This window comes from Oryctolagus cuniculus, chromosome 1, assembly GCF_051225735.1.
Source record: "Oryctolagus cuniculus isolate XC-2025 breed Fujian yellow rabbit chromosome 1, ASM5122573v1, whole genome shotgun sequence".
NCBI classification, from domain to species: domain Eukaryota; kingdom Metazoa; phylum Chordata; class Mammalia; order Lagomorpha; family Leporidae; genus Oryctolagus; species Oryctolagus cuniculus.
Window position 1 is genome coordinate 87,410,658 of NC_142867.1, and position 15,771 is coordinate 87,426,428.

General features: G+C 40.0%; 1 protein-coding gene across 6 annotated transcripts in view; it reads left to right on the forward strand.

The window, feature by feature from the left end:
• The window catches only part of CEP57 (centrosomal protein 57), a 54,485-nt gene that overhangs the window by 545 nt on the left and 38,169 nt on the right, over window positions 1-15,771 (forward strand). For 2 of the 6 annotated variants that reach the window (XR_016233931.1, XM_002708617.6), the window contains exons 1-2: window positions 10-276; window positions 6,792-6,948. Coding sequence is in view for 3 of the 6 variants with exons in the window: in XM_002708617.6 (XP_002708663.1) it covers window positions 232-276; window positions 6,792-6,948 (202 nt within the window). In the remaining 3 variants the exon portion in view is untranslated. Of the gene's footprint in view, window positions 1-9; window positions 277-367; window positions 625-6,791; window positions 6,949-15,771 lie in introns of those variants that run through there. The other 4 variants (XR_016233932.1, XM_051820419.3, XM_089333033.1 and 1 more) reach the window with 3 other exon arrangements.

The window sequence follows — 15,771 nt, forward strand, 5'->3', positions numbered from 1 at the left end:
GACGTCCGCTTTATTTGATTGGCTACTGCAGACGTCCGTTAATGCGTGTTGCCCTCTCCGCGTGCGCCCTGAGCGTGGGCGTCGCCGTGGGGGTGTGTGGCTGGGGTTTCTAAGCTGGGCATCCAGCACCCCCCGCCCCTTCCATCCGGGGTTCGGTTTAGGGTCGCCCCTGGTGGGCGGCTCTCGAATCTTGAAGAGCACGAGAACTCAGAGCGCCGGGCACTCCGGAAGATGGCGGCGGCATCTGTCTCTACGGCTTCTGGTTCTCAGTTCTCGGTGAGAAGCGTTTGGCGTTCGAACGGGCTTTAGGTCGCTCTTGGCAGCTGTTCGAGTTTCGTCCCATTTCAGGGCGCCCTAGATTTGCTCTGACGCTGGAGGCCGGCGTGGGGCACTAGACCGCCCCGCGCCACCCGGGCTTCCGCTGCTCCCTGTTGAGGCCGCACCCTCTGGGATCCCTTGAAGCAGGCTTGGTTCGACCCCCCTGCCGCCTCATTCGCTTTTCGGCCTGCCTCGCAGCCCAGGAGGCTGGGCTGGGCTGACGGCGCCCGCTCCCTGGCCTGCGAAAACATTGCTGCTGAGGTCACGTGAGTGTAACGGCTGCTCTTAGCGAGGCGCCGAGACCAGGTGTGCGCGCCCGTGTGTCTAGGAGAGCGCTCGCGAGTCGGCCGCAGCCCCCTTGTGACCCTCCAGCGCGGTCTACGCGCTGCCTGGGCTGCCTCCTTGGCCTGCAGTACCCCGTCTCCTCTTCAGTGCGCGACTCTCCAAAGCCAGAGCGCTGCCGGATCGCCACGGATTTGCTAGGACTGCAGTGCCCTTTCGAAGAGGCGACCAGGGAACTTGATTTGGGCTGTAGTTCTGGGTTTTTTTTTTGCCTGCACCAGGGAGTCACCTGTCGGTTCAGGTCATGGGTATTTGTCAGACTGACTGCTGTGGGAAGTGCCACACTGGGAAGGGATGGGAAGCAAATGAGACAACTGGTAATCTGTACATAGGCCTGGCGTGGTTAGGCTCTAGAATTACAGGTGAATAGAATAGATACCCTGCTCTTAAAGGCCTAGAGGACACTGAGAAACTACGTCTGATAAGTGATTACTGTCCAGTGTGGGGTAAACTGCCCTACTAGCATAATTTAGAGTGGTTAGCAGTGTGGCCAGGTGAGAGAAGGGTTCCCAGAAGGGAAGGAGGAGTCAACTGCGTGTTGAAGGAATTCTAAATGATTGTCACAAAACAAGAGAAGAAAAACACGGCAGGCATTTAGGGGGGTGGGGGGAATGTCCTTAAGATGATGGGTGCTTTCAGAAAACTTCAATAACCCAGAGTGAACAAAGGTATAATTTGTTGGGAACATGAAAACAGGCCTAGGAAGAAGCCTGGAGAATGTCAAGGTGAAGTAATTTCATGGGCGCTAAAGGGGAAAAAAGTATGTAGGGAACAGTTAGATGAAAGTCACCTATGAACAACCACTTTTCCTTACTTTCAGCTTTCCATTTGTGTTAGAATTTGTGACAGTGAGGCCAGAAGGAGTCCAGAGCTTCAGCAGAATGGGTTAACACATTTGCAGAGAAGTCTGGGGAGATTAGGAAGTAAGGAGTTAGATTAGTGAGAGGTAAGGTAAAAGAGAAGGAACTGTTAAAAGATGTCATTAAACTTAGAAGAGGACCATTCACAACTCTCAAAATTTAGTACTGGGAGACCAAACAATTAAATTGAGCTTCATTGTGCCAAGGCCACCTAGCTGAGCAGTGGCAATGGGCTGTGTTCAGTCCTTCAGTCCATATGGTAGCCTGGACAGAAATGCTAATGTTCAGGTGGAAATTACACATGTTTTTGTGTGTTAAGTCCAGCTTTAAGTAGATTGTAAATATCAAGAGTACACTAGGAATATTTAAGGTCCTTTACAAACCAAACTATCTTAACTAGAGCAACTTCAAAATGTCTTAATTCTGAAGTTGCTGTTTTTCAAACAAGTGGCTACCTGATAAGTTTTTTTGCTTCGAAATTGTACTTAAAGCCAACTGCCACCAGTCCCCTTTGGATTTTCCTCTCTTGGAAGCCCCCCTCCATGCCGCTCTGGCTGGAAGTCCTTGATTCTTATAAATACTTTTAAATCTCAAATAAAAAAAAAAGTGGCTACATATAGTTGGTTCCTTAGTGCATAAGAAAGTCTTATTTGCATGTCCCATTAGAAACAAGTTAGGTGGCAGTTTATGTTAATAAACAGCTGGTGATACATAAGATGCCATGAGGATACTTCAAAACTCCAAACTGAACTCAGAAGACTTGTTTAGATTTCAGGGTTGTGATTGCTAATAACCCATGTGTTCAGCATTGATAAACCTAACAGGCAGGTGTTATAAATGAGAGATGCTTTTACCAGACAAGGATTTTTAATGCTTAGATTCACAAATAACAGTCTTTAGAAAGCAGCTATCTTCTAAAAATCAGATATGAACATAGAAGAAGTTTTCAGGTGGTCCTTATTCTTTCACTTCAACAGCTGCAAGAGTAGTAGCAACAGCAGGTAACAATTACTGATTGTTGCTAGTAGCTTGCTAGTGGAGAGTACAGGAAACAACTGATTGGATATAATAGAATAATGCTCAGTTGAGCTATGGGAGCCAAGTTTTGAGACTCAGAAGAATGCCTTTCATATCAGTCTTTTGATATTTTCCCTTAAATAACTATAGTGAACACCATCATGTAACCTTGGACTAAATTAATAAACTTATTTGTCTAGGGCTTTTTTTTTCAGTCAGGCCTTACGGTAGCTCCATATTAATTTCCTATGAAATATATTTGTATTTAACATATTGAATATATGCTTTATTTTTAAAATTATTTTCATTTTATTTGAAAGGCATAGAGACAAAGATCTTCCACCCATCAGTTCTCTCCCCCTAAATGCCCACAGTAGCCTGGGCTGGGCCTGGCAGAAGCAGACCCAGTTACTTGAGCCATCGTCTGCTGCCTCCCAGGTTGCAGTTTAGCAGGAAGCTAGAGCAAGTGGAGGAGTGGAGAATCTGGGGTACAGATCAGGTGCTCCAACTTAGGACATAGGGATTGGCATTAGTATTTGAATTTTCAGGTGAGCAAAATGAGGCGCAGAAAGGTTAAGTCAAGCAGCAGTTTAAGCCACTGCACCAAATGCCTGCTGTTAGATTTTTGAGAATAGTAAAATGATAACCTTCATGCTTTTTACGTCTTCGTGGTCCTTTGGCCTTTCCCCTCATTTTCTCTCACTACCATGCATTTTAAGATTATGATGCATAGTATTATTTAGTGGGCATTGTCTTATGTATTAACTCATTTAATATTCACAGTAACCTTAAGAGATTGGCATTAGTATTTTCATTTTCAGGTGAGCAAAATGAGGTACAGAAATGTTAAGTCAAGGTTGTACAGTTGGTAAATGATGGACTAAAGCATTTCCAGGTCTTTTTGTTTATTTGGAGTTTTGCCCCATATTATAAACAGGCCTGTTGCGGTCATCCTCATATACTCCACATGGCTGAAGTTTGTCTAGTGCAGCAGTTATGTACTCCACATGGCAGAAGCATCCCTAAAAGTGTTGAAAGGATCCTTAGAGGGTCTCTGAGTCCTTTTCATGAAGGGAGTCTAGGGGCGGGCCCTGTGGCGCAGCAGGTTAATGCCCTGGCCTGAAGTGCCGGCATCCCATATGAGCACAGGTTCTAGTCCCGGCTGCTCCTCTTCTGATCCAGCTCTCTGGGAAAGCAGTAGAAGATGGCCCAAGTCCTTGGGCCCTTGCACCCACGTGGAAGACCTGGAAGAAGCTCCTGGCTCTTGGCTTTGGATCGGCACAGCTTCAGCTGTTGGCGGCCAGTTGGAGAGTGAACCATCAGATGGAAGACCTCTCTCTCTGCCTCTCTCTCTGTGTAACTCTGACTTTCAAATAAAAAAAAATGAATGGAATCTACAAAATCCCTCCATGCCCCACTCCATGCCGCTCTGGCTGGAGGTCTTTATCTCTAATAAATGTTTGTAAATCTCAAAAAAAAAAAAAAATCCCTCCCTGTTCAATTACATGTTTGTGGGAGAACAGATTTTCTTCGTATACATCAACCATCATATTTATCTAACAGAGGGAATGTAGAAGCAGATATGAGAATCCACCATCTTTTTTTTAGAGTAGGGAAGGGGTCCTAAGGGCTAACTCTAGAGCAGTGATTTTTCAAGCTGCAGGCTGAACTGTGGGTTTTAACAGTAATGTATAGTGGATTTGACTCAGCCATAATTTTCTAAAAAGAAGAGAAAACAGTTCAAGTATATCTACGAGTCACATTCATATTGATATGGGCCTATGCATATTAATTTAATTTTAAAAGATTTATTTATTTGGAAGGCAGAGAGAAGCAGAGGCAGAGAGAGAGATCCTCCATCCACTGGCTCACTCTCCAAATTATTAAAATGGCCATAGCTGGGCTGACCTGAAGCCAGGAGCCTCCTCCAGGTCTCCCATGTGGACACAGGGCCCCAAGGACTTGGGCCATCTTCCACTGCCTACCCAGGCCATAGCAGAGAGCTGGATGGGAAGTGGAACAGCTGGGTTTCGAACTGGTGCCCATAAGGGATGCCAGCAATACAGGTGGCAGCTTTACTGGCTGTGCCAGAACACCAGCCCTGTATCTTAATTTTGATTCCAGGTCTTTACCCCCACACATAGAAAATTTCAAAGCAGAGGCATCCATATATATGAACAGGGTTTATTTAAAAGTATGAGTGTAGGCAAGCATATTGCAGGGCCACAAATATTTCAGCTCACCTAAGCCTAACTAACTGCCTAGTTAGACCATATCAACATGCTGCATCTTAGAATATGTGCATTTTTGGCTTTACTTGATAATGTAAAATTGCTTTCTAAAGCAATAATACATTCCTTCTAACAATTTTTTTTAAGATATATTTATTTGGAAAGTCAGAGTTACAGAGAGGGAAGAGGCAGATATCTTCCATCTGTTGGTTCATTCTCAAGATGGCTGCAACAGCCACTGCTGTGCAAGGCCGCAGCCAGGAATTTCTTCCAGGTCTCCACGTGAGTGACAAGGGCACTTCGGCCATCTTCCATTGCTTTTCACAGGCCATTAACAGAGCTGGATCAGAAATAGAACAACTGGGACATGAACTGACACTCATATGGGATGCTGGCATAGCAAGTGGTGGCTTTACCACCTACACCACAACGCTGGCCCCAACAATTCTCTCTATACGCTATTTAATGAATGATGTTGTCCCATTAGTACATTTTTGGTAAAAGTGCAGTGTAAAATGGTATCCTATTTTCTGATTTGTTTCTGCAATCCTTGCTGGGGATGCACCTTTTTTGGTCTTTATTATTCTTTAATTTTTTTTAAAGATTTATTTTTTTTTAAATTTTTTTCTCCTCTGAAATGTCAGTTAGTGTCTTTTTCAAAGGAGTTTTTTCTTGCTGACATAGTCATTTATTTATTCTGGATTTTAATCCCCAATCTTATAACTTCCAAATACACTTTGGCTTGTTTTTGATATCTTTCGACTAATAAAAGTTCTTAATGTACTATAGCAAAATTTGTTACTTTTTTTTATTAATATTTATTTATTTGAAAGATGGAGAAGCAAAGGGAGAAAATTCTTTGATCCATTGGTTCACTCCCCAAATGTCCACAAAAGCCAGGGCTGAGCCAGACCAAAGCCAGGAGCTTCATCTGAATCTCCCACATACGGGCAGGGGCCCAAGCACTTGGTGCATCTGCTGCTGCTTTCCCAGGCTCATTAGCAGGATGGGAAATGGAGCAGCCGGGGCTTGAACTGGCACCCACATGGGATTCCTTTACTGCAGGCAGTGGCTTAACCCTGCTGCCCCACTGTGCCACCCAAAATTTGTTAATCTTTTAATATTTAGTGATTATGTTTATGATTCCCCCTCTTAACGCTTTCTGCTATCCGCTAATGTTCCTGGGAAAGCAGTAGAAGAAGGCCCAAGTACTTAGGCAGAATTACACAGGGAGAGGAGAGGCAGAGAGAGAGAGAGAGAGGGAGGTCTTCATCTGGTGGTTCACTCCCCAGTTGGCCAAAATGGCCAGAACTGCACCCATCCAGAGCCAGGAACTTATTCCACGTCTGCCATGTGGGTGCAGGAGCCCAAGGACTTGGGCCATCTTCTGCTTTCCCAGGCCATAGCAGAGAGCTGGATCATTGGAAGTGGGGTAGCCAGGACTCAAACCGGCACCCATATGGGATGCTTTACCCGCTATGCCAAAGCTCTGGTCCAGGCTTCCTAAACTCTTTAGCCACCTTTTTCATTTTCATAACTACAGTGTATTTTTTATGCTTTTGTAATTCAGCTGGAAATATGCATGGCCTTGTCGACTGAAAGAATCAGTCTTGTTGGAAAATCAAAGTTCAAGTTCATTCAACTAGTCAAACTGAGAATTTCAACCCAGAAAACCAGTCAGTTATCCAACTTGGTTGTTCTGCAAGCTGTTTGTGTCTCACAGGGTATATTTTAAGATACAGTATGTTTATTTCTGTGCAGCATTTACATTCAAGTTGTATAACCATTATTTTTTATACTGTCTGGCATATGGCTATATTTAAACAAATGTAAAACACTTTAAAATTAGATTTTGTTAAAATAATGGTTAAATTCTATTGTATTTAGTGAGTGCTATTTTTTCTGTTAGCTCTATCAAGTGGAACATGGATAATACAATTCTTTGTCATTAATGTTTGCAGTTTCAGTGTGTTATTTGTGGTTCAAATTTTTGAAAAGTAATTTCTTTGTTTTTATTTTCCAGAACATCTTAACTGAACCATCAAGGTCTAATGGAAGTATGGTTCGCCATTCTTCATCTCCATATGTAGTATACCCAACAGACAAGCCTTTCCTTAATAGTGATCTACGGCGCTCTCCAAACAAGCCTACACTTGCCTATCCAGAAAGCAACAGTCGAGGTAAGAGCCCAACAAAGTAAGTGTTTTGTTTTGTTTTGTTTTGTTTACTCACCAGTTTAACATTTGTAATTTTGTACTCCATTATTACTAAACTAAAAGAAAATATATTCCTACCTCAGTGTTTTTAGCTTCCTCAAAATACAGTGCTCCTCCAGTGTTTCTTTGTTTGTGAAATATCATTATCCACCAAGTCACCAGAACTAAAATAGTTTGAGTTATCTGTAGCTGCCTTGTAATCTCTAACATCAGTCAGACACTGACAGAGTGTTTCTGCTGAGGATATTCCAAAAACCTATTGGCTCTGTCTCCTTTCATTCTTACCTCTTTGGTTTGGAACCACATCATCTGTTGCTTATATGTTCATAAGTTTTAGGACGTCTCCATGGCTGGCATAGTAGTAATAATCATGTTCACTCTGTATGCCTTACTGACTTCATCCATGGCCTCTCTTGTGTTCTTTCTTACCAACACATCCTTGACTTAAGCCATTTAAATGTATTTGATTCTGGTACATGTGATCTGTGTTAGTTTTCTTGCTACCTTTACGAATCACCACAAATTTAGCAGTTTTAAATGACAAATTTATTACCTCAGTTTTTTTTTGTTTTTTTTTTTTGTTTTTTTTTGTTTTGTTTTGTTTTTTTTTTTAGGTCAGAAAATTGAATAGGTTCATCTAAGTCCTTGAGTCTTAGAAGGTTGAAATCAAGGTGTTGGCTGGAGCTATGCTGTGTATGGAGGCTCTGGCGGAAGATTTGTGAAGCTCATTCAGAGTCTTATTAAATTCAATTCCTTGTACTGGTTTCAGGACTGAAGTTCTGTTGCCTAGCTGTCAGTCATGGCCAGTCTTTGCTCCTAGAGACTGCCTTTGTTCCGTTTTTTTTCCCTTGTGGTCCCTGATAGCATCAGTTGGTCATATCTCTTTTATTCTACAAATATCTCCTGGCATCTGCTGGTGCATTTCTCTAACCACAGCCAGAGAATATGTTTCTGCTCATGTCATTAGACTGAGTCCACCCAGGTATTCAGAAATAATCTTATAACCTTAATATCTCCTAAAGTCATTTTTGTTATATAACATAAGGGGTTCAGAGGTTCTAGGGATTAGTGCATTCTACCTATCACACCAACCGTGTCAATTTTACAAGCTTTGCACATGTTACACTCTTAATAGAATTTTCTTCTAGAAAATATTCTTTAAAACCCTGATTGTATATTATTTCCTGTAAGAAGTGTTTCTATCTACTACCATCCCCAAATGTCTTTTCTGAATTCTCTTCATCCTTTATTCATGTTTTTCTGTATTTTGTGGGTGAGAAGGGGATGGTGCTTTCTATGTCTGTCCTGCCCATTTGAAAGTGAGTATTGTTGGATTACTTTAAAAAACATTGAAGGGGCTGGCAGTGTAGCACAGTGGGTTAAGCTATTGCCTGTGATGCTGGCATCCTGTATGGGAGTGCTCATTCAAGTCTGCTGTTGCACTTCCCATCCAGCTCCCTGATAATGCAGCAGAGAGAGCAGCAGAAGGTGGTTCAAGTACTTGGGCCTTTACCCCACCCTCCACAGGAAACCCTGATGGAGTCTGGGTCCTGCCTCCTGACTTCAGCCTGGCCATTGTGGCCATTTATGGGAGATGGGTATCTCTCTTTCTCTCACTTTGCCTTTCAAAAAATAATCTTAAAAAAAAAAAGAAACTGTAAAGGGGCATTTGGCCCACCATAGCCATGGGTTCTTCATCCTTGAAGTTAGCTAATTGCAGATTAAAAATATTTGAGGGAAACAAAATGTCATTGTTCTCTAATACAGTGAAACAACTATTTACATAACATTTACATTGTATTTGGTATTATAAGTAATGTAGAGGTGATTGAAAGAATATAAGAGGATGTGCCTAGATTATATGCAAATACTACAACATTTTATATAAGGAATTTTCTGGGAGGGAAGTCATGGAACCAATCCCCTTCAGATATTGGGTACCAACTGTAATGGCTGTCAATGATTATTTTTAAATTATTTAATAACTTGCCTTTCTTGATTTTTAAAAAAATTCTTTTCATTGATGTAAAGATCAGAACTAGGTACACTATTATATTTTTTAGACTTTTTTTTTTTTTTTTAAGATTTATTTATTTAAAAGAGAGGTAGAGAGACAAAGAGGTAGGTCTTCCATCTGCAGGTTCACTCCCCAATGACTACAGCTGCCAGAGCTGAGCCTATTCAGAGGCAAGAGCCAGGAGCTTCTTGCCAATCTCCCTTATGGGTAGCAGGGGCCCAAACATTTGGGCCATCCTCCACTACTTTCCCAGGCGCATTAGCAGAGAGCTAGATCAGAAGTGGAACAGCCAGGACTCCAACTGGTGCCCATATAGGATGGTGTGCTACAGGCCAGGGCTTTAACCCGCTGTTCTTAACAGAGTAAGAACTTTCTGTTTTATTTTGGGCTTATTTTTCCAAAAGTTGTAAGTAAAACTACAGAACTTTGCTGCTTTTTAGGCTTCATTTATTGTTTTTTAACTTGCATTCTTTGTGTCATAAACTTATTTTTAATAGCCAGTCTTTGCTATATTCTGATGTATAGTGCTTTATCAATTGTTTAACCATTAAATCAGTTTTTTTCTTTATTCTGGAGGCAAAAGCATCTTATAAATAGAGAGATTTTATAAATAGTTTCTAGTGAGTGTCAAGTTTTGAAAGTCTTAAAAGACCACAAGGCTACAGGTTAAATTTATTTCTGCGGACACCTATGACCCCCCCATTGTGGGACTAACAATACTTGGATATTGTGATCTGCTTGATATTTTGCTAGTCAGTCATTCCACAATTTACCAGATAGTTTTATTCTGAGATAAATGTTTAAGTTACTTACAATGCATTGCCCAGTTGAAATTAATAAGTTCCTAAATTAACTTAAAAATGATTGCTTAGCCTATGTTGTAGCTATTAATATAATATATTCTTTTATCTAGAGAATCATTGACACATAAAAACACAGCTTAAAAAAATTAAAAGCAGCATTCCTAATAAAACAAATATATTTCATTTTTTTATTCATCAAAAAAGTACAAGGCAGACGTATTTAAAATTCAGTTAAAGGACATCTCAGAGATGAATAATATATTCAGTATCAAAACTGTCTTCTCTTCCTGCTTAATCCCCAGTTCAGTGAACCCTCAAATATGTATTAAATTATGAAGTCTTATTTTGAGCAGATGATTTCTATGATAGCACTTTTTTTTTTTTTTTTGACAGGCAGAGTGGACAGTGAGAGAGAGAGACAGAGAGAAAGGTCTTCCTTTGCCGTTGGTTCACCCTCCAATGGCCGCCGCGGCCAGCGCGCTGCGGCTGGCGCACCGCGCAGATCCGAAGCCAGGAGCCAGGTGCTTCTCCTGGTCTCCCATGGGGTGCAGGGCCCAAGCACTTGGGCCATCCTCCACTGCACTCCTGGGCCACAGCAGAGAACTGGCCTGGAAGAGGGGCAACCGGGACAGAATCCGGCGCCCCGACCGGGACTAGAACCCGGTGTGCCGGTGCCACAAGGCGGAGGATTAGTCTAGTGAGCCGTGGCGCCAGCCAGCACTTTTCTTAAACATAAATTCCTTTAGCTATGATTGTAGATTTTCATTACTTATTATCTCATTCAAGCCATCTGATTGTTAACTTGAAAATCTTATTTAAGGCTATAGAATGGATAACTTAAATTGTTAGTTTGCATTCTTATTCATTTTGAGCTTTAGTTCAAAGAAGAATAAGCAACAAATTTAAAATTACTACCTTCACAAACAGTATTTACATTTTTAGAGTTCTTTAAAAAATGGTGAACAACTTCATTCCAAAAAGTTGTAGTGTAACTCATTGGTTTCGTTACTTGTTGAATATATTCAAATATCAGTAATGTGAATGTTGGTTTGGATATTTCAAGCAACGTAACTACCTGTATAGCAATTGTGCTTCACAACCTTTGCCTATCAGAGTATATATAGAAAATGACAGCCGGCACCGCGGCTCACTAGGCTAATCTTCCGCCTTGCAGCGCCGGCACACCGGGTTCTAGTCCCAGTCGGGGCGCCGGATTCTGTCCCGGTTGCCCCTTTTCCAGGCCAGCTCTCTGCTGTGGCCAGGGAGTGCAGTGGAGGATGGCCCAAGTGCTTGGGCCCTGCACCCCATGGGAGACCAGGAGAAGCACCTGGCTCCTGGCTTCGGATCTGCGCGGTGCGTCGGCTGCAGCGCGGCGGCCATTGGAGGGTGAACCAACTGCAAAGGAAGACCTTTCTCTCTGTCTCTCTCACTGTCCACTCTGCCTGTCAAAAAAATAAATAATTAATTAAAAAAAGAAAATGAAAGGTAATTTATGTACAGCACACTGTGATAAATTGGTGGGATTGGTGGATTTAATAGGTCTGCCACCTATCTTTACATTGCTTCTGATGCCTAGCTTTCTTTTCCTCCTGGTTTTTGTTAAAGTAGACCAGAGGATACAAGTCAAGGGGTGCTCAAGTCCCTTCTCTAATCTTTGTGGCCTAAACTAGAAGTCTATAGTCACAGGCATGTTCTGATAGTGGTTTGAGGTAGACAATGCCCATGAGGAAAGCTGTGTCCTCACTTGAAAACTTTCTCTCCCTTTGTTTGGTCTGAAAGGGACATTTTGCCTGTTTATTATGCCCATGGCGAAGTAAATCTAGCTGTGAAATTATAATTTAAGCTTTCATTTCGGCTGTGCTACTAGAGAAAATGTAAGCCATCTTTTATAAGATATAAAGATCAAATTTTGCATCTTGGAGAGTCCTTCAGAATAGAATTAGTTTCCTACCTTGAAGAGAATAGAGAAATGAGCGGGGAAAGTGAGGCTTAGAATAGAGAAATGAGGGAGCAGATCCCAGATTGCTTTCTGACAATAGCAATATCAAATGAAAACTTAGCAAACAATTTCAACCATTAAATAACAACTTGGGGAAACATTTACCAGAAGGTCCAGTGCCTTCCATAAATTTTAAGAATACATGTATCTGGAAACATCTCTTAAATATCTAACATGGCATAGCTTGTTTAACCAGCAAATTCAAGCACAAGCATATAAAATGTTTTCTAGTTTCTACCAACAGATTTAAAACATCTGATACAGAGATTCAGGTCACATGAATCAAAATGTGTCTGATTAATTTTAGCAGTTTAAATTGATGAGTAATCTTTTATCTGTAAGCCAATTAAAACAGTTCTTAATAAAGTTTTCCAATGTAGACATACAGTATGTATACACATAAAACATAACGTACAAGAGAACAATAAAGCAGTTTCATTAATGGCTTCTTAAGCTCTTTAACTGTTTTTTGTAAATTACCAAATTGATTCGAATTACTTTCTACTCTTAATAACCATACTTTCTCTCAGTTGGTACCTGTAATACATTATTGGCTTCATCTGTTTACAGAGCCATTTCAAAGTACTGAATACAATAGAAGTGGCTGGAAAAAGTCCTTCGGAACCTATACTAAACTATGGATGACAGAAGACTAAATAGCCATGTTTAAAATTATAAATTCATTAACCAACAGGAGGCACTTGCTTACTTCACACAGTATTTTTGAAAGCACCTGTAGGATTTTACAAAGCATTTAACCCTTTTAGGCCTCTAGGGCTTTCTCTTAAAATAACCGTCATGTCTAGTAGCACAGATCATTAGACTTCTGTACTTTCAGACATTTGTATCAGTAGCATTTTATATTATAAAAACTTAAAATTTAGCACCACTTCACATCTTGGCAGTACTTCTCATATAATCCAGATAGCTTGATTAGTTTGAGTCTACAAGGTGAGAGACATATATCCTTTGATTTTTTCCAGTTGGGCCCAAACTGGAAAAACCAAAGTCCAAATTTACTGGGAATTTCAGAGTCCAAATTGTTTGGAACTTTGATTTTTGATTTTTTTGAATGTCTCTTCAGGATGCCAAGAAGGCTTAAAATACCTGGTTGAAGTATGATCCCTTAACATCATGACATAATATGAACCAAATTTGATCATTGTTACAAGGTGATTATTAAAATGTTTTAGAATAAGCAAATCTTTAAATGACCCATAGCTCTTAATTAAAAACTCAGCTGTTTTTAAACAATTAGTATTTAACAGAGACATCAAGAGAACATAAGATTACTTTAACTCATTGCTTTAATAGAGGATCAGAATCTAATTCTATGTCAAAGAGAAATAGATTAATAGCTTTATATCCAAAATTTCTTTCTTTCATAACCCTCTGTGACTTCCACACACCTCTTCAAGTTACTTGAAACATTCCGTCATTATCATTCCACTCTAGAGTAACTAGCCATTAGGATGAAGTCATTCTTACAAACCATGTCCTTTCTTTATTTAAAAGAACTCTTGTCTTCTTAACCTTGCTTACCAGGAACACTCTTTCCTTCTTAACCTTTCTTACCAAGCGCACATTTCTTTTTTTTGACAGGCAGAGTGGACAGTGAGAGAGAGAGATAGAGAGAAAGGTCTTCCTTTGCCCTTGGTCACCCTCCAATGGTCGGCGCGCTGCGGCCGGCGCACTGCGCTGATCCGATGGCAGGAGCCAGGTGCTTCTCCTGGTCTCCCATGGGGTGCAGGGCCCAAGCACTTGGGCCATCCTCCACTGCACTCCCTGGCCACAGCAGAGGGCTGGCCTGGAAGAGGGGCAACCGGGACAGAATCCGGCGCCCCGACCGGGACTAGAACCTGGTGTGCCGGCGCTGCAAGGCGGAGGATTAGCCTAGTGAGCCGCGGTGCCGGCCCCACCAAGTGCACATTTCTAAACTTTGATGTTTTCCATCTGCCAATGTCCTTGATTTACATTTCTAGCGGGGGGGGGAGGTTGGGGGTGGTGGGGGGGAGGCTAGAGCCTAGGATGGTATCAGGGTGTAGATTGTGCCATAGATAAGACTGCACCATTTGCTAACAAAAGTTGTTATATTTTGATACATGCATACCTGGTGTAATGTGTAATATCCAATTAGGATAAACATATCTACTCGAACATTAATGATTTTCTTACGGTGAAAACAACTCTAATCCTTTCTTCTAGTTTTTTCTTCATTTTTTTTAAGAAAAAGTACACATTATCATTGTTGACACCTTACATATATTAGAATACCAGAACTACTTTCAAACTATAACTTAGGACCTATTAGTTAACTACCCCATCATTCTCTCATGTACTCCTCAGCCTCAGGTAACCACTATTCTGCTCTCAACTTTTGTGGGATTAACTTTCTGAGATTCTGCACATTAATGAAATTGTGTTGTACTTGTCTTTCTGTGTTTGGCTACTTCACTTATCTCCAGTTCCATCCCATATTGTTGCACGTGACAAAGTTTTATCCTTTTTATGGCTGAATGATAATCCATTTATGTATGTACCACATTTTTTAACCATTTATTAATTGATAGATGCTTAAATTGTTCACATTTTTGTGGCTGTTGTGGATAGTATAGCAGTAAATATGGGAATGCTGATTCCTTTTCTTGGACAGATTGATTTAATTTTCCTTGTATATATAGAAACATGTAATGCTTCATGAATTTGGGCTATACTAATCATCACTGTAGTGTTACAGTGTTAGTATAGGTGATGCTAAAGCAAGCACTTTGGTCTTATTTTAATAAATATACCTGACTTCAAGAATAAGGGACATTTGTTAATTTGTTAATTTTCTCTTTTCTGATTATATTTGTTATTTGAATATAGTATTACATAGAGAATTGTTACTTCAGATACTTCTTATATCCAAACTCCTTTCTTGTTCTTCCTATTGGGAGCCTGTTGATGCTAGGGCACTGAAAATTTTAGGAACTAAATACATTGCATTAGTAAATGGAAAAATGGGGCTTGTGTTCAGTGAATGGAATTGATTCTTAAAAGATGGCAACTCTTCCTACCTATTGCATAATGTACATGAAGTTTCATTTGTCAACACTGCTACTAGAATTGAAGGCAGATAATAAAAATAGAGGCATTTTTTTCCATAGGAAACTAGGCAAAGGAAATTCATGAAAGAGAAAATTGACTAATAATACATACAAAAATACTTTCAAACTTTAATAGAAATGCAAAATAATCAGAGGTGATGTGTTTTCTCAGAATAGCAGAGGCTTTGCAATAAGTTTTAAATTATTAATCCAACGAAGTATTTTAAACAACATGATTATAAAAGAGAATACATTGTTTAACAATGTTAAAGTGAAAACAAAACAAATACATTTTGACTTTCATTTCTTTTACACCTTTAGGAAACGATTGAAAGAATCAAAAATGATAGTCATTATTTCTGGGTAGTAGAATTACTAGTTACTGTATTTTCCTGTGTCTTCTACATTTTCTATAGTAAATATATATCATATTTATTATTAATAACTTTGGAGTAGGCTAGTTTAAAGTATAAGTAGTTTTTTCCTGAAATATCAAAAACACTAAGAAACCAGTCCCTTTTAAGCGCTTGCCTGTGTTAAACTCTATAATTGAATTCTACATGTAATGCTATAAATGAAACAAAAGTTAATATTTATTTTGGGACAGATACATGAATTTTATGTGGTTGGCTAATTTTTTCATTTATAGTTTTTATCATAGTAATGGGTTTTTTACTTGAATGAGTACTACATTTCAGAGATTCAAAAGATGTTTTGAAGTATATTCTTTAAAAAATTATGAGTTAATATTTTATTCTTCCCGAAGAGTGATCCTTCTCTGGACACCTACTCATATTTTATTTTTATGTTTTGATTGGTTTCTTTTTCAGTGAACTTTCTTCATATGTATTGTTGTCTTATAGTAATTACGTTTATATC